The 18,370-nt window shown below is 51.2% G+C and overlaps 1 protein-coding gene across 1 annotated transcript in view; it reads right to left on the reverse strand.

The window, feature by feature from the left end:
- Positions 1-2,551: 2,551 nt before the first annotated feature.
- Positions 2,552-18,370, reverse strand: part of Cry2 (cryptochrome circadian regulator 2) — a 35,834-nt gene continuing 20,015 nt past the window's right edge. Inside the window, exons 6-12 of the mRNA XM_005064896.4 lie at positions 16,105-16,245; positions 13,315-13,626; positions 12,950-13,101; positions 12,628-12,830; positions 12,276-12,368; positions 11,364-11,505; positions 2,552-4,631 (exon numbers count right to left, since the gene is read on the reverse strand). Of these exons, the coding sequence (XP_005064953.1) occupies positions 11,366-11,505; positions 12,276-12,368; positions 12,628-12,830; positions 12,950-13,101; positions 13,315-13,626; positions 16,105-16,245 (1,041 nt within the window). The 3' untranslated portion in view covers positions 2,552-4,631; positions 11,364-11,365. The remainder of the gene's footprint in view (positions 4,632-11,363; positions 11,506-12,275; positions 12,369-12,627; positions 12,831-12,949; positions 13,102-13,314; positions 13,627-16,104; positions 16,246-18,370) is intronic.

Below are 18,370 nucleotides of genomic sequence, written 5' to 3' on the forward strand. Positions count from 1 at the left end.
TGCTCCCCAGAGAGCGCGATCTAGATCCAGGGCATCAGGTAGCTAATGGCAGGGTCCTCATCCCCAAGTCGGTCTTTGGCCCTTCACAGCAACAGGAGTGGGAAGGAGGGTTTTGGAAGATGGCAGAGAAAGGAGAGTGTGGTGGAGTCCAAGTGTAGCCAGCTTTGGAGCCAGGTGGCTTAAGACCACAACTTGGTTCCACAAGTAAACAGGCAGGGAGCTTGCATTGGTGACCTGACAGCTCTAAGGGTTGTCTTTCCGATTCTGTGAAATGGGGTGTGATCCCTTCATAACTGTGGAGGAAGAAATAGAATAGAAATGCTTGCAGGGAACACCCCCTGTGCACTGGGATTTAGCCCTCATCTCTCCCTAAAAGGGGCACCTCTGTCAAGACCTCCTTGGACCCGTCTACCCCTGATGACCTGAACCTTGCTCTTAGCTTCATAGCCTTGTGAAGTCTCTTTATGACAGGGCTCAGGTTGTCCTGAAAGTTACTATATAGTCTAGGCTGACTTTGAACAGTGACAATCTTCTTGAGTCTCAGGCTAAGCCTGAGGATTCGTGTGAACGCCCATGCCCAGTTCTTCCATTTGGCACCTGCACATTCCTGAATTGGCTTCTGCCACCTTAAGGCCCAGACCTTCCTCTTGCCCCCAGAGCTGGCTCCTGGGGGCTGTTGGTAGTTTCAAGGCCCAGACCTTCCTCCTGCCCCCAGAGCTGGCTTTTGGGGGGCTGTTGGTAGTTTCAAGGCCCAGACCTTCCTCCTGCCCCCAGAGCTGGCTTTTGGGGGGCTGTTGGTGGTTTCAAGGCCCAGGACCTTCCTCTTGCCCCCAGAGCTGGCTTTTGGGGGGCTGTTGGTGGTTTCAAGGCCCAGGACCTTCCTCTTGCCCCCAGAACTGGCTTTTGGGGGGCTGTTGGTGGTTTCAAGGCCCAGGACCTTCCTCTTGCCCCCAGAACTGGCTTTTGGGGGGCTGTTGGTGGTTTCAAGGCCCAGGACCGTCCTCCTGCCCCCAGAGCTGGCTTTTGGGGGGCTGCTGGTAGTTTCAAGGCCCAGGACCGTCCTCCTGCCCCCAGAGCTGGCTTTTGGGGGGCTGTTGGTGGTTGAAAGGCCCAGGACCTTCCTCTTGCCCCCAGAGCTGGCTTTTGGGGGGCTGTTGGTGGTTTCAATGCCCAGGACCGTCCTCCTGCCCCCAGAGCTGACTTTTGGGGGGCTGTTGGTGGTTTCAAAGCCCAGGACCTTCCTCTTGCCCCCAGAACTGGCTTTTGGGGGGCTGTTGGTGGTTTCAAGGCCCAGGACCGTCCTCCTGCCCCCAGAGCTGGCTCCTTGGGGGCTGCTGGTTCTGTTCTTCACACTGACTCTGAGCTTAGCTGTGTTTTTTCCCTCGTCCTGTATTAGGTTTTCTCACACAGCATGAACTGTCAAGGCCAGGGCCCCGCGTTGGTGGGTCAGAGTGCCTCCCACACACCTTCACTACTCCTCTGGCCAGATCCTGCCCTTCACAGAGATAGAGCAGGGCAGACAGACGCTCTACATACAGCCTGTGGAGTTCTGCTTGCAAATCTTAATTGACAACTGGGAACGTTGTCTCCTCTTCCTTCCTAGCAAGAAGCTGCAGGCACCCACCTTGCAATGTTCAATCTCCCTGCTTCAGATCTGAGGACATTCTAGAACCCAGAGCTAGAGGCCTTGGCTGCCTCTCCCCTCCCTGCCACTGATGCAGGGATTTAGCTTTAACTTTCAGTCTTTTGGCTCAGGCCTCTCATACTAGGCCCTACCCTAACCATCTGCTGTTATGGTACCTTCCTTCTTCCTAGAAAAGGAGTCTTGCCTAGTTATCACGGCTAATGTGTGCTTGTTTCAGATAGGTGGCATTCCCAGGAGGTCAGAAGCATGAGTATGTAAAACAGTTCCCTCTTCTAGAAACTTCTGCCAAAGAACAAAGGTATCTCAGCTTCCCCAGCCGAACCAGAACTATATGAAAAGCCCTGAGAGAGGCCAGCCCTGGTCTTGGTAGGAAGTAGGCCGGCAGGAGCTTGGAGGCAGAGCCAGGAATGAGATGAGTCCTGGAGTACAGGTCCTCTCCTGTCTCTAGACCAGACTGTGATTTTCTTTGGCTTTGCCAAGCCCTTCTCCCACCAAGAACACCCATGTGCATGGCACTCTGGCCAGATGGCCCAAGACAGAGCCAGCATCCAGGCCTTGGGGCTTGGCTGTGGCTTCCTTAACCATGTCCACAGGGCACACGTGTGTTCTTAGAGTATCATAAAGAATGGATGCAGGACCCTGATCTCAGTAGGCTGCCTGGTGCCACTGTGAGGTGACATTCAGGACTGTCTCCTACCCTGTATTGTTTCAGCTAACCCTGATTCTGACCAAGTTCTAGAGCCGCTGCCAGCCTACTACAGTGGCTTCCACAGCCTCCTCTATCCAAGGGAAATGAGACTCTTGACTCCAAGAGAAGCAACATGGCCTGGCTTGAAGCTTTCCCCAGGTTCAGCCTCAGCGGCCCCAGGTCCCCGACCTCCCACAAGATTGATTACACAACACAGCTTTACTCAGACAGGGGCAGACATTTATAAGACAGGGAAATATTCACAAACAAACTGGGAGAAACCCAACCTTCCCAGCAATAGGGAACTCTATAAAGTGCTTCTTGCCTGCGACCATCTCTGCCCCGTGCTAGGTCCCAGCAGCAGGACATGGGGCACTGCTCCGTGACAGCCCTCACAGTCACTCAGGCTAGGCAAAAGGAGGCATGAGGCCACTCCAGGGCTCCCGGCCATTCCATCCTTTGGCTCTGGGGTGGGTGGACTGTCTCATTCATTGGGAAGCTGTCCTGAAAATGGGCCAGCATGTCAAGGAGGCGGAGGGGCAGGTGACCTTGCCAACTTGTACTTGGGAAGAGAGCCATCATCAAAAAGAAGGACGCTGTCCCCATAGCTGAAGGTGCTGTGAAATACTGGACACAGGACCTGGCCTTTGAGCCTCTCAGACCAGGCTCACTCTATCGTCCCTCCAGCAAGATCCCTTGGCTCTTTCCTCTTGGCCTGGGGATGGGGAGCAGGGAGGCCAAACCCCGGGTTCTGAACACGTGTCACCTGTGCCGTTTCTCCACATGATCATAGGATGTTGCTAGTCAGAATGATGGACATAAACAGTTGGACTAAAGGCAGCTCTCTGCTGAGAAAACCTGAGGCTATCTCAAGAAGCCTGTCAGATGAGCTGGACAGCTGCAGGGAAGGGGAGCCTGGCCCCAGGGTTCTGGTCTGATACAGTGAAGGCCAGGGCCAAGGGCATTAACAATAATGCTGAGGCTAGGAAAGGTCACAGGGGAGGTAGAGAGGAAAAGGCCCAGAGGCCAGCTTAATGTTACATGTGAGAACAAAAATCCACACAGGAACACACGCACGCGCACACGCACACACACACACATGCACACACACTCACTCACTCCACATGAATACACTGTGGCTCAAGTGCAGGCCACGGGGTGGAAGGAAGACTTGCTCAGTTACCCACAATCCTTTTCATAACTTCTTTCTCCACATGAACCAACAATGGGAGGGAGAGATGGCCCCCTGTGAAGCAAGGCTTGGCTTCTCTGGGCCAAGCCTCCCACTTCCTCTCTGGGAAGGGAATGGTGTGATCTCTATCTGATCTTTCAGCAATGGCTGCAGGCCGTGCCCCGTCCCTTGGTCCTGAAGTGTGGCAGTGTGGGTGCTAACCATTCCAGGCTGGGCCCTGGAAGCCTGCAGGACACAAACCGGCCACCTTGCCTGGCTGGGTATCAGCAGTACTTGCTGGAGCATGTGCCTGGGAGTGTGGCCTGAGAAGCCAGGGGCCCTTAAGTTACAGGCCTGGTTTCCTCCACCAGCTCTGACCCTGGTGTATCTACAGCTCCTGGGAGGCCGAGGCTGGGCCCTAGCTGCTAAGGAAGAGACAGAGACTGGGAGTCTAGTCCTCACTTGGCTTCTAGAAGGTCCTACAAAGACAGATATGCTGTCTGAGGCTGACATGGGCAGGACTGAGCATACAGCACACCAGTCTGCAGTCTTAGACACCCAAGGGAAGAACCTGCCAGTGGCATGGGACTTTAAAAGACTGGACAGGACGGTTAAGTCTGAATGGGAGCCTCTATTTCAGCCTGCTCAGGCTCTAGCGTCAGAGCGTGAGAACTAAGCCAGCAGGACTCTGGCTGCCTCTGGAACCCCACACTTTAGGAGAGTCAAAAAATGTGGCCTTCCAGCTGTCTGAAGAGAGGAGGCAGGAAGAGAAGTCTGGGGAGGCAGAGACCAGAATTCCAGCTAGGGTGCCACCACCACATTCTACTGGGACAAGGAAGGGGGCTCCCAGGAACAGATTTGTGCTGAAAGTCACTGCTGTGGCTTCTAGTCCTGTGTCTGGAGGTGAGGAAGCAGCCCCAGTGACAGGGATGATCTAGAGACTCCTCCAGCCCAGTTGGCATTCAGGATCACAAGAGTGTAAACAGATGCATGCACACGCAAATGGCACACCATGCCTTCCTCTGCACACACACACATTCGTTCGTTCTGTCTCTTGGTGACTGGCTTCTCTGTAGGCCGTGGCAGCTCAGGCACCCGGGCTGTGTCTCGGAGCGATGGCTCTCCAGCTGAAAGAGAAAAACATGTGCATAGAGGGTACTCAGGAGGCTGCTTAGTTGCCCAGGCACCAGCTCCTCTGGCTGCTTCCCCGGGGATTCCCAGACTGGGAGTGGGACAGCCCAGTGAACATGCTGCTTGGGCCACAGTCCCCAGGGCCAGGTTGTTGCTGGGAAACCATGGGAGTGGTTGAATACTGCATCTCTGAACCCAGGACAACTGTTCCCTGCATATCCTGTTACCCAGAGATGAGGGCATTAGAGGACAGGGCTACCTGGGCATCACTTGAAACCTTGAAGGACACTTGTTCACAAATAACAAGAGCACAGCTACGGCATCAGAGATGGAGAGCAGGGAAAAGTATCTGCATGAGAAACTGCCTAGTGATTTTGAAGAATAAGGCAATGAATGGGTTTAGAACCAGCAGGGCAAACTTTCACACACCAATCACAGAACCCTGGCACATGGCTACAGTAGTTGGGGGTTGGGGACACATGATGACTCATTTTAAAGATTTAGAAAATTCTGGATCTGGGGAAGAGAAAGAAATGACCTCACCAGATACCGGAGGACAGGGTTAGCCCATCGTAATTACTGGGCTGTCTGTAATAACAGGCTGATGGAGGAGCCGCAGGGCAGGTACACTCTTGTGTCCACAATTGATGTCCCCACTTATGTGGCTCAGGCCCTGACTCTCTTTAGGTAAAACTGAGATGACTAGGGTCCCAGACAGAACAGAGGGGAATCTCAGCAGGTACTAGAGACTATGCCCTTGAACTCCAGAACCAAGGGCTTGCTTCTGTGACGCTTTGCTACGGCAGCCCCCACAGACCCAGACAACTTCTTTGCCTCCATTTTCATAAATGAGAAACTGAACTGACACCAGTGTCCATACAAATAGCCAAGACAGGAATTCCCAGGCCTTCAGGATTCAAAAACTCTGTGGAATTAAAAAAAAAAAACTCCTAATTTTATGTGTATGAATATATGAATAATTTGCCTGTATCTATGTCCATGCACCACATGAACACCTGATGACCCCAGAAGCCAGCCAGGAAGCCTGGAGCTGGAGTCAGACAGTTTTGAGCTGCCATGTGGTGCTGGGAATTGAACCGTGGGTTCTCTCTAAGAAAAGCAGCCGGTGCTTTTCTGAGCATCTCTCCTCCAGGCCCTGTCATTTTGTTTTTATTTTTATTTATTTTATTTTATTTTTTGTTTTTTTCGAGACAGGGTTTCTCTGTATTGTTTTGGAGCCTGTCCTGAAACTTGCTCGGTAGACCAGGCTGGTCTCGAAATCACAGGGATTCACCTGCCTCTGCCTCCCGAGTGCTGGGATTAAAGGCATGCACCACCAACGGCCGGCTGTCATTTGGTTTTAACCATTAAGTGAAATTTACATTATTTCTCATCAAGACTTTCACAAGATATAAAAAGGAAGAAATTCAACATAGTGGCATAGAGATCCACACCTACACAAAGTAAAATGGAAGGTACTAGAAATAAGAAAACACATGTAAAAGTCAGATGAATATGGAGCCGTGGATCCAATCTCAGCCTTCTAGCACATTCCATCCCATTTCGGGTATTTATCTATGCAGTTGAGGCAGCCTTGGGCTCCTGATCTCCTGCTGCTACCTCTTAGGTTCTAGGATTACCGGTGTTGAGAGCTCAGGCCATCCTTTTAAGGCCACACGCTCCATCTGAAGCCCCTGCCCTTGGAGGGTGACATTGTCTAGACTGCAGACGCGGGGCAGAAGGTAGAGCAGAAGTGGATACATGCGTGGGCAGTTCCCAGGATCTTGTCCTCCACACCAGGTCTAACTGCAACCATCTACCTCCCTCTTGGAGAACATGCTGCAGGAGGTGGCCGGGCTCTTCCATTAGGCAGCCCTGTTTACAGAGGCACTCAGTACAGTTTCCGAGCAGAGCTAGTCTGCTGTTTAAACCTGAGATGAGCTTCCTTCTGAAACATAACTCCAGTGCCACCTCCATTTTGTTTCTCCTGCCCTCAGCTCTTGGAGTTCATGGAATTATGGACAGATCTTTTAAATTCATTTTAAGTGAAACATAATGACATATTATGTGATTTTTTAAAAAATATTTTGCCCCTTCTCTCTTCTCATCCTAGACAGTATTTCATATAATCCAGGCTGGCATTGAATACGCTATGTAACTAAGGACCGTGGACTGCTAACACTCCTTAGTCTTCTGAATGCTGGCGTGCACCACTAAGCCTAGCTTATCATGTGCCTACACATATACACATTATGTATTCCTGAGATCAATTCAAACCTAGCTGCACCAACATTTTTCATTTATGGAAAGCTCTCAGCCTCCTTTCTTATGGCCCCCTCCCTGTCAGGAGCTAGGAACTGGAGCTGAGATACACCTGGACATTCTGCAGCCAGAAGCATGGGCTCTCTGGGAGGGCTGGGCTGCCTCCATCTCCACACTGGATAGGCTGTCCGTGACACACCTGTCACATGTCAGTTGCACAAGTGTCAGACGCACAAGTAACAGTGGGCATTCTGGAAGTCACATTCTATGTAGAGAAACCTCAGTGCTAACAAAGCACAGGCCAGTGAGGGGAGGGGCTCCTTGGCCATGGCCCTCTGTGCGTGGAGGGTTAGTTTCTCATAGACTGCTGTGCAGAGCTGGAAAGGGAGAGAAGCACACGCGCTGTGCCATGGGGAATCACTGGATGAGTGGGAGGAGCCGGCATAACTGGAGGGTGATGCAACCCTGTGTCAGCAGCTCTGGGGATTACGGGAACCAGCTGACAGGACTGCTATTTGGAAGCTCACTCTTTTCTTTTTTCAATTAGTGAACACTGTAAAAACTAACTGGAGAACATTCAGTTGGGTTTGAGGCAGGCATGGAACCCACTGATCCTAGCGATGGTTTTCTGCATACTGATTTAACTCAGAGTGACTACTCATGAGACAACAAGCACCGGAGACAGCAGGGTCACAAAGCCAGTAGAGCAGCGCTAAGATAGTAAAAGCGGGGAATGACTACTCAGGCATTGGCCTGCAGCCCAAGTCGTGTGACTCAGATGGACAGGGGATGGGCAGGAAGGGGCGTGTCTTCCCACGCACACGATTCTGACTGGGTCCACAGCCCCACCAGTCAGGTGACCAAGGTCACTGGGAAGCTCACGCAAGGCAGCACCATGCCCTCCTCTGCCTGGGTGGGCTTTGCTCACAGGCAGACTTTTCACCCAAAGCTTTTGACTTTTCTCCTTGACATCCTGATACATGTGTCCCAGTGGTAGGGCAGGTGACAAGAACTACAAAGTACTTCACAGCTGTGAGGGTTAATCTTGGTTGTCAACTTGGTTGGACTTGGGATCAAGCAAAAGACACGCCTCCAAGCAGGTCTGTGAGAACATTCCCTAGGCGGCAGTACCTTCCAGCAGCGGCCCAGACAAGAAAGGCAGGGCTGCTTCTGCCTGCCCGACTGCACTCCTGGCTGCTAGTGCATCTACCCTGCCGCCTGCCGCTGCACCGGGACCCTTCTTTGACCTCCCATTCATAATGACCAGTGGCTCTCCAGGGATCCTTCGGGCTTCAGAACCAGCCTTGCAAACTGCAAGCCTCTTCAGGGTGCAGATGGCCACTGTTGGACTACCTAGCCCACTGTGTAAGAAAGATAATCTGGTACTTCCTTTTGTAAACATGAACATTATGTAGGTTCTGTTTCTCTTGAGGCCCAAATGCCCTAGTCTGCATATAGGAGGCACTTTTCTTTTGGGTTTTCCAAAACCTTGGTGCTGCCACTCTTGTCTTGGAAAGATGTTTGCTCCTATCACATCCTCTGATTTCCTGGCTTAACTACCTAAATGAAGTGTAGAACAAAGCCATTAAAAACAGCCCCCGAGATGCCAGTAGGTAACACACGGGCACCCACACTATCGGGAAGCAAGGCACTCCTCTGCACAGCTGACGTCACTTGGCATCAGCATCAGGTTTCTCAAATGGTTCTTGCCTACCTGGTTCTCTGTAGGGCCCCATCCAGTGTTTAGTCTCCTCCAGATGCAAGTTTGACCATTCTGTTCCACGGGTGGCTTTTCTTCAGAACTCCCTCAAGGGGCGCCTAGGCCCAATAGTACAGTCTTCCAGAGTGTCAGACTGCATAGACAATAATCCCAGTAATACCCATCCCAGCAGGGAGTACCGTGCTCCAGTACTTCTGAGCTAGGCCCAGGCTGTGAGACCTGCACACTGCTGGTGTCTACTATGATCTATACTTCCTAGCTAACCACCCCTTCTCCCCCGCCTGTCCCAGACACAGTCCACACCAGTGACTCTTAAGGTACAGCCCCTGAGTCAGCAGTCCCTCTGCAGCCCAGCCTTTCCTTTCTCTCTCCTTATGAACTGCAGTTTTTCTTTTTTCTTTTTTTCTTTTTTGGTTTTTCGAGACAGGGTTTCTCTGTATTGTTTTGGAGGCTGTCCTGGAACTCACTCTGTAGACCAGGCTGGCCTCGAACTCACAGAAATCCGCCTGCCTCTGCCTCCCAAGTGCTGGGATTAAAGGCGTGTGCCACCAACGCCCGGCCAGTTTTTCTTTTTAAAACATCTCTGCTTATACTATGTCTCCTCGCACTAATATCCCCCAAGGTGAAGGTGGGGGCTGTCAGTCCAGTTCACAACATACCCTGAGTCTAGGACCCATCCTGGGAGTGGGAACATGTATGTTAACTGAGTGAGTGACACAGCCATCCCTGCTGTTCTGTCCTCACCTTGAAGAGGTACTGACAGCTGAGTTGCAAGAGCCACCTTTGGCCCACTAGACCGAAACCCACAAGCCCCATGAGAGGTAAGAAAAATGTCTCTATGAGTATCCATTATCTGGCAAGCCCTGGACCAGAGATGTTTTACAGTTCAGGGTTTTCTGGGATATCTGCACAGACTTCATGGTTGACACTCAAACAGTTTGGATTTCAGAGTATTTGGATCTAGGAGCTTAGATTTAGGGATGCTCAACCTGCATCTGCACTCCCACATGTCCTTGACTGACACCTGCGCTTAATCTTGGGAACAACCACCACTTTCCTAGAGATTACGTAATTTGTATAGCATCATGTAAACTTTGATTTTTTTCTTTTGTTTAAAGCACTCTTTACCCTGCCTGAATCCAATTCCTCTTGAGGTTTCCTGGTATAAAGTTCAGTTTCACATTCCTTCATCACACAGCCCATCAACAAACATCTCTCTTTTCATAAGTTGAGGGTCTGTACCATTTTTTCTGGGAACTGTAGGCTATTAGTCTTCCTTTCCTAAGTTGCTGTGAATGGATCCCACACTAACATGACATGCTTTATAAGTCACTTTCCCCATCACATGCCTGCAACAGGCCCATGTTGTACCATATGCCATTGGCTTACTGTGCAGTCTTGAATCACACACCTAACCTTTCTGTTTGTTAATCTTGCCTCAAAATCAGGACATTAACCAAGAAAGTTCATTAACTACAACATGCTGCGCTTAGCACCACACACAGATGGCATCTACAGCAGCTGGCTCTTCCAGGGACAAGGGAGTACAGCCTTATCCTCCCACTGGCAATGTCTGAGGGCAAAAGTACCAAGTGCCTGCCGTCTCACTGAGCACAGAAAACTGAGACACTCTACACAGATAGCCCCAGCGAGGCCCTGAAGTGATCAAGACCAGAAAAAGACCCAAACTGCTCCACGGTGAAAAGCACCCACCAATCTACTGATGCAGATGTAAGACCAGCCTGGCATAATGATCAGGGAGGATGGCAAGCTACATTTCTTCAATATTGGCATAAAAGCCAGTCCTGCCTTGGGGAAGGACCAAGAAGGAAGAGGAGGATCTGTCTGTCTGTCTTTCCTTTTTTAGTGATTCGGGAACCTTCCAGAAAAGATGAGCACTGACTAGGATGTGCAAAAGTCTCTGTGAAAAGAGGAGAGGCCCTGTGAGCAGAAGCAGAGAGGGACAGCAGGGCCCTCTGGTCCTTCCATGGCTGAGCCCTTTCCTGGTGTCTGAAGCTCAGTGCTGCCCTCATCTGGCCTGCATACAGAACACAGCCTCCCACCTGCCACTCAGTTTCACATCCGGGTCTCAGGTTTGACTCACAGCAGTCAGAAAGGGCAAGTAAACAAACTGAACAAAACTAAGGCCCCTTTCCTTTCCCCTAGTCAGAAAACAAAGGATTTCAATGCCTATATTTATTTAGTTATTCCAAAATAAATCCTCTTTCCTTAAAAAAATAATAATTTTCCTTTAATAACGAGGTAAACTGGACATGTTGGCTCACATCTGAAATCCTGGCACTCAGGAGGATGAGGCAATAAGATTGCCACAAATTCAAGATTAGCCTTAGTTACAAAGTGAGGCTTTATCTTAAACAAATAAACAAGGCCCCTAAAGGTTTAGAACAGTGGTTCTCAATCTGTGGGTCTCAGCTCCTTTGGGGGTCACATATCAGATATCCTGTATATCAGATATTTACATTACAATTCATAACGGTAGCAAAATGACAGCTATGAGGTAGCAATGACAACAATCTTACAGTTGGGGGTCACTATAACATGAACTGCATTAGAGCTGCAGCATTGGGAAGGTTGAGAACTCTGCTTTAGAAGATATGAATGTCAGGATGACAGGGTTTGAGCTGAAATCCTACCCCTATCAGATCTTAATCTGGTTTGCTGTTGGAACCTCTTGTTGGCAAGCAATAGCTTTCTAACCATGTCACCTCCCTCGGCAAGGACTCACTCTCAGACGTCCTTCGTCTGTGGCTCTTGGGCAGACATCGCTGTCACCCGAGCCCGCTTGCTCAGTTCTTCACCAGGAGGCTCCTCAGCTGCTTCCAGCTTGCGTTTTGGGGAGGCTGGGCCACTGGACGGTGGTCTGGGGCCTGTGGAGAGGCACAGAGACAACACCACAGTTACATACCACAATGGTCTCAGCAATGACTGCTCCTTGGGGACAGGGAGCCCTGTCCTGGCCTCCTTTTCAGCAGTGACCTCCCTTGGAGCTGTGAGGAGGGCATGGCCTGGCCTGCTGGCAGCAAGGCCAACTTTTGGTCTCAAGTCCCTGGCTCCAGGCCAGAGGCTGATGGAGCACATCTGCTGTCCTTGCTCTGAGGGTGAGGCTCCTCTTTACAGTCCTGGGAAAATCTCGGGGGTTCTGGCCACTTCCGCACTATGGAGGACCACCAAGCTAACAGCACCCTCACTCTCTCCCTGCTTCTCCTGGAGACCCCGGGCCACCTGACTTCTCGCCTCCCCATCCTCACACTGCTCCTCACTGTTCACTAGTGAGACCTGGCCCTGCTGACTTCTTCCAGTGCAGGAAGACAGGGTGATGGGGAGTCAGAGTGCTCTGCTCCACCTTGTCCCCTGCTCCAGCTTCCTTCTTTTCCCATTTCCTTCCCCGGTTCTTATCAGAACATTGCTAAGCAGTTCCCCTTGGCAGCTCCTATTTAAAGTGGCCCCAAAGAAGCCCCCATTCCTAATCCCACATCAAGCCACTCAATGCTATTCCCTCAAAAATTCTTACAGCATGCCCTGGGTGGAAATAAGCATCATCAGGTACATGCTCATTTTGGCCTCAGCCATGAATGACTGAAGTGGTGACACAGGTCACAGAAGGCCAGGGAGGCCAAAGTGCAGTGTAACTACTCACCCGTGTTGCTGATGCTCCCAGCCTGGCTAGAGCTGGGCTCTGCCACGGGGTGACTGAGGTCTTCCACACAGGAGGGGACAGACGCTAGAAGGCCTGGAAGACAAAGCAAGGGGTAGTCAGAAGATCAAGAGGGCCACTGGTCATGAGAAACAAAGGGACCAGGAAGGCAGGGCCAGGACACGGCCTCCACCTTCTCCCAGTACCCCACACTGCTCAGGACACAGCCTCCATTTCTCCCAGCACCCCAAGCTGCTCAAGGAGCCAAGTCTGGAGCAGCCGCAGTGTCCTTCACAGCCTCAGGTTAAGTCCTCCCCAGGGTGAGTGAGATGTCAGTGGGGTAGGAGTTCCTTACAGAGTCCCCGGTATCGTGAGAGCTGCTGGTAGATCTGCTTCATGCGCTCAATGTTGAGCCGACTAGTCTCAGCATGATTGACGATGGGCCGTGGGTAGTCCACACCAATGATGCACTTGGCGGCCTTCTGAACTGACTCAGGGGCATTCCAGGGCTCATAGATGTAGCGAGAGGGGAACCCTTTCAATTTGGGCAGGTATCGCCTGAAACACACACCAGGTGCTATATCAGCACACTGTGGCTCTTCTTCAAAGGGCCCAGGGTATCCCAGTCCAAAAGGAGGTCACGGTGGTTCAGAGCTAGAGTCTGGATGCATCCTCACCGAATATAGTCCCCACTGGGGTCTGTGCGGCGGCCGAAGCCCACAGGGCAGTAGCAGTGGAAGAACTGTTGGAAGAAAGCACTGCAGGACAGCCACATCCAGCTGCCAGCGTTCACGCTGAAATCTGCATCCAGAAGCAGCTCATCAAATACCTAGAGAGGGGACAACCAGCCTCCTTGGAGACCTGACGCTCTGGTTCTCTCCAAGTCACTCTAATACCCCAAGGAGTCAAAGCCCTTCTGCTGAGGATGCGGAGGATGTGGAAGGGATCTCCTGGACCCAGGGATCCCACCCCAGCCCCCAGCCTTGAAGGGGGCTGACCTTGGCTAGGCCTGGTCACAGGGTACAGGCCAGCTTGCACTCACCCGGACCCCGCTCTCCCAGCTGACCCAGAGGTCCCCGCGGGTGAGGAAGCAGGCCACAGCGTGCCGGGCCAAGTGGTGGATCCAGCCCTCCTGCCTCAGTTGGGTCATGATGGCGTCAATCCAAGGGAAGCCTGTCTTGCCCTCGGCCCACTTGGCCAGGGCTTCAGGGTTGCGGTCCCAGGGGATCTGGATGCAGATGGGGTTCCCCTCCATCCGGTCAAACCTGGGGTTGTTGGTGGCCGCTGTGTAGAAGAACTCTCGCCACAGGAGTTGTCCAAACAAGGAGAGGGGGGGTGTGCTGTTCCTCTTCACCTGAGGGGTGGGCACAGCACACAAAGGTGAGCCCCTGCCTGGTTCTTAGCACTGTGATGCTCAGGTCTCCTGCACAGAGCAAGTGCAATGGCTTCCAAGTACAGTGGCTCCAAATCCCACGTGCAGAGGAACTGGACTTACAAGTTTCATAGTGTGCAGCATGCAGGCCCTGCCCTGAGCACCAAGACTGCCTTCAGATGGCCAGCGGTGGGGGAATGATGCGTTGGGACTCTGCTATGGGACCAAACCCTCAAGATACTCTGGATTCTGTAGTTCTACCATTTAGAAAGCTGATGGGATTTTACACATTGCCAGCAGTTAAAAAATGTGAAGTCTAAACACCTAAATATCACTGAATCCAAAGAAGCTGAGCTGGTGCTTACCTAGAGCCTCTACCTCTACTAGCTAGTGTTCTGGAACATACACTGCATGCCACCAGAGGAGAAAGGTAAACACCGTGCCAGCTGCATACCCTCTGATGTATAATGGTGACCTGCCTGCACCATACACTGTACAGTAGTGGCATAAAAGCTGTGGGAGCGACAAATCACTATCTGATTGGATTTAAGGCCAACCCCTTGAGGTAGAATTCATCCCTGATACTATCCAGGTGGCAGAGAGCCTGAAAATAGATAGGTCACAGACCTAGGGGAAAACCAAAAAGCATAGCAATAAAATGACTCCTAATGACATTGTGCTATACTTATAGATCAGTGTCTTGTTTAGTCACCATCTATATACAGGGACCCACAACTGGACAATGTGTAGAGAGTGAGAGACCTCAGAATACCGAGTCCTAAATAGGATGTCTCCGTCAAATCTCTCAGATCACAGCTCAGGAAACTCTTTGCAAGAGGAGGTACAAAGATTATAAGAGCCAGTGGCAATGGAAGAAACCAAAGAAAAAAGCCTTCTAGATACAACAGGACTGAAGCACATACGAACTCACTCACAGAGACTGTGGCAGCGTGCACAACGCCTGGACAAGTCTAACCCAGATGGAGTCAGCTCTGTGAGAGGACGTGGACACAACCCCCAACCCAGAGGCTGCCTCTAATTGATAGCAACGCACAAAGGAAAAAGAATTTTCTCCAATGGGGTCTCACTGGGCATACAAACCACACTTGAGGGAAGGCCCCATGCCCAGCAGTATATGAGCAGAAGGACAACACAGAACAAACTCAAAGGTGTTTGGGAGGGGGGCCTCATAATGCTTTGGCTGGCATTTTTTTCTTTTTTAATTTAACCTTACAGGTCTTTTGCCTATATATTTTGGTTTCTGGTTTTGTGTGCGTGAATGTCTATGTCCTTGTGTTAACATGTGTTTCTTAGGTTTTTTCCTTTGGCTCCCCCTCCCCTGTTCATTTGTTTTGTCCTAATCAGGTTTATTTATTTTTATTTTGTCTTATTTATTTTTTCTTTTCCTTTTCTTTCTTTTCCTCTTCTAGATGCCTGTTCATATTCTAATGAGGGAAAGAAAGAAAAAAGAAAGAAAAAGAAAGGAAAGAAGGAAGTGTGTGGATTTGAGGGAGTGGGGAAGTGGGGAGGCTCTAGAAAGAATTGGGGAATAGGAAACTGTATTCAGAATACAGTATATGAAAAAATGTGTTTTCAACTGAAAACATTAAGAAGTAGCAAGTCTAGATTTTGGCTAAATAATGTATAAGTAACAGTCAGAGACACAAAAGGATAAGTTGAACTACACAAGCAGGGATTGCCCCTTCCACCAAGCCACCAAACCCCATTCCAGGAAGCCATGCTGGCTGGGCAAATCACACTAAAAAACAAAGGCACAGTGTGACCTGAGGAGCTGTTCTGTGGAGTGCTTTAGCAGAGCCTCCTGGCTGCCTGGCTGCCTGGCACGTCCTGTAAGCAGCCCTTTTAGGCCAGCCCTCCATTACTGAGTGACACCAGCCACTCCTGGACTTCCTTTAAACTCTGGTCCCAGCCCCAGTGCCAGCAGGTGCTTAGGACTCATTGCTCACTTCCTACCCTGAGGTCCCAGCCTTTCCTGTCAGCTGCTAGTGAATGTCCCACCTCGAAAGCCCAAGGCCAGCTTTGCTGGCTCTTCCTCAGAACCATAGAACCTGGGTTCACATCAGTGACTCAGTTGTGTCCGGCTGTCTGTCACCTCTCAGAAACCAACCATTTCCAGCTTCTCTGAACTGAGTGTCTCCAGGACTCGCACAGCCCAGCCCAGCCCCCAGCCAAAGAGAAGGGCCCTTTTTGGGATGACTGGCAGTGAGTGCTGTGCCTGGGGTGACTGACTGCTCACTGCACCTCTCCTTCTGTTTTTGTTTTGTTTCTCAAGACAGGGAGGGTTTCTCTGTGTAACGGTCCTGGCTGTCCTTGAACTCACTCTGTAGACCAGGCTGGCCTCGAACTCACTGAGATCCGCCTGCCTCTGCCTCCCGAGTGCTGGGAGTAGGGGCGTGCGCCACCACTGCCGCTGCCACCACCACCTGGCTTGCACCTCACCTTCTTATACAAGTCCCACAGGCGGTAGTAGAAGAGGCGGCAGGAGAGGCATCCGAAGCGCAGGTAGGGGCTGAGGCCTGTGGGGCTGGCCAGCAAGGAATTGGCATTCATCCGAGGTCTCTCATAGTTGGCAACCCAGGCCTGCAGGAGAGAGAGGTGACAGCAGGAAAGGCCAGGGTGTTAGACAGTGAGGATTCTTTACCTGAGGTCAAGGAACAAAGGCCCTGGAGCCTGGCTTTAAACACTGTATACAGTCCACTCTCCTGCCTGGAGGCTGCATCCATCTGTGTTCTTGCCCTGACTTCCACATCCAGCCGGTGGCATGACTGAATGACTTCTTTAGCTCCTCAGCTTCTTAGCTATTAAATAAGAACATTTACCATCTCTGGGGATTAAATGAAGTAGGGAAGAATGCTGAGAACATGGAACAGAGGCTGTAGTTACTTAGAAGGAGGGAAAGGCATCTGCTTTACAGAAAACAATGTTCCTAGCTCAGTCCCTGCGCTAGTCACCAGGAGCTGAGGTTTTCACCGCTGAGTCTTGGACACCCAGGGGCTTTCACCATTGTTAAACAGCCAGGAAAATAGGAAAGTCCTAACCCATTTCCGGAGACCAGCAGAGCCATTCACTTCTGGGGCCTCTTGTCTTACATCCCTGGTCTTGTGTCCTCATCAACAGCCTCTAGCACACTGCCCTCCCTTCCAAGGAGGATCCTCACTAACCCTCAACACACTAGGAGGATTCTGCTATCATCTTCTACAAGCAGGGTAACTAGGCTCACGAGGCCTCTGTGATTCTCTTGGGATTAAGGTCTAATAAGAGCCTGGGAGTCTCACTTGAGACTCCAGTCTCCATGCTACTATCTCTCTGTTCCTGACACCGTTTCTTCCTGCCCACTTCAATACCTCTCTGTCAGCCTTCAAGTGTCCTTCTGTCTTATGGAAAAGCAGACAGGAGCAGCTTATGAAAAACCTCACCCTTTCTCGGTCTGGTGGAGAAACACCTCAACTTCCAATATCATTGACAAGCTTTCCCACATCCTCTTCCTCTCTGAATGAAAATGAGGACACAGTACAGCAAAGCAGAAAGATTTTACTGTAGCTATGAGGGAAAGTTCAGTCAGAGGCATCTAGAAGGGTCCAGACTGAACAGGGCCATGAGAGGAGAGATGAGGGGAGAGCAAAAGAGGAAAGGAGGAAGGACAGAGGGCAAGCAGACCAAGACAGTGCATATCCAAAATGGCCGGATTATATGGAAATCAGAGGCTGGGGGAAGGGAAGCCTAGGCCCTGGATTGGAGAGGTTTAGGGTAGGGGTCAGAATCAGAAGTGCTGGGAGGAGCCACAGGGACCAAGAAAGACTTGTCCTGTGTTTCTTTGGGACCACCCTCCCCCACAATTTCTATGCCAAGAACATGAAATAATGATCTCATTTCTCCTCTGAAAACCAAACAAACAACCTGCAAAACAGAGGACTTGTGATAGCTATGGGCCTCATGCACAGGCCGTTCCCTCCACAGCCAACCTGGCTCCATTACCCACCCCCACTTCCAGCCACCTGCGTAAGCCTTGCTGTTTGACTTCATGGTGCCCACCAGCTCCCAGTCACTCCCACACCACTGAGTCCTCAGACACTGCTGCGCTTGTCCTCTGGTCGCTCTCACCAGTGCCACGTCCTGCTGTTCGTTCCCCATCTCTGCCGGGTCTCTCAGGACTCATGTGCTCCACCTGGCTAGCTGCTACTCCCTCTGTAGCTCCATCTTGTCTACATCCCTCCAATGTCCCAGTCCCGGGCTCTGCTTTGCCCCTAGGCCATCTCTTGGCAGGCAAGCATCTACGGCTGCAGCCCAGCTGGTTCCACACTGCCTTGTGCAGAACTTGCTCTTTTCTTGAGTTCACACTTGGGCTGGACTCTTTGAAGAGAAAACAGTTTTATCTATTTCACCACTCAAGAACAGACCTAGCCATCACCCTCCCCCATATCCTGGTACTGCTGCACCCAAACTTCTCAGGCGTGTCCTGCTCTTTGCATCCACTGCTGCTAAGATCACATCTAGGCTGGAATACGAAGACAACCTCCTCCAGGCACTGTCCACACTGGGAATGGGGTGCCAGTGCTACTCAGAAGACTGACAAAGGCTTCGAAGCAGCCCACACTTCTCCTGCCTCTCCTTGTCCCTGTTTCTCAAGCACTTGGCTGTCACCAGAAGTGGCAGATGTGGTTCTCCTCTGGTATCTGTCCTTCCCCTGCACTCTCACTTGGTTGTT

This window comes from Mesocricetus auratus, unplaced genomic scaffold (genome assembly GCF_017639785.1).
Source record: "Mesocricetus auratus isolate SY011 unplaced genomic scaffold, BCM_Maur_2.0 Super-Scaffold_100004, whole genome shotgun sequence".
In the NCBI taxonomy this organism is placed as follows: Eukaryota; Metazoa; Chordata; class Mammalia; order Rodentia; family Cricetidae; genus Mesocricetus; species Mesocricetus auratus.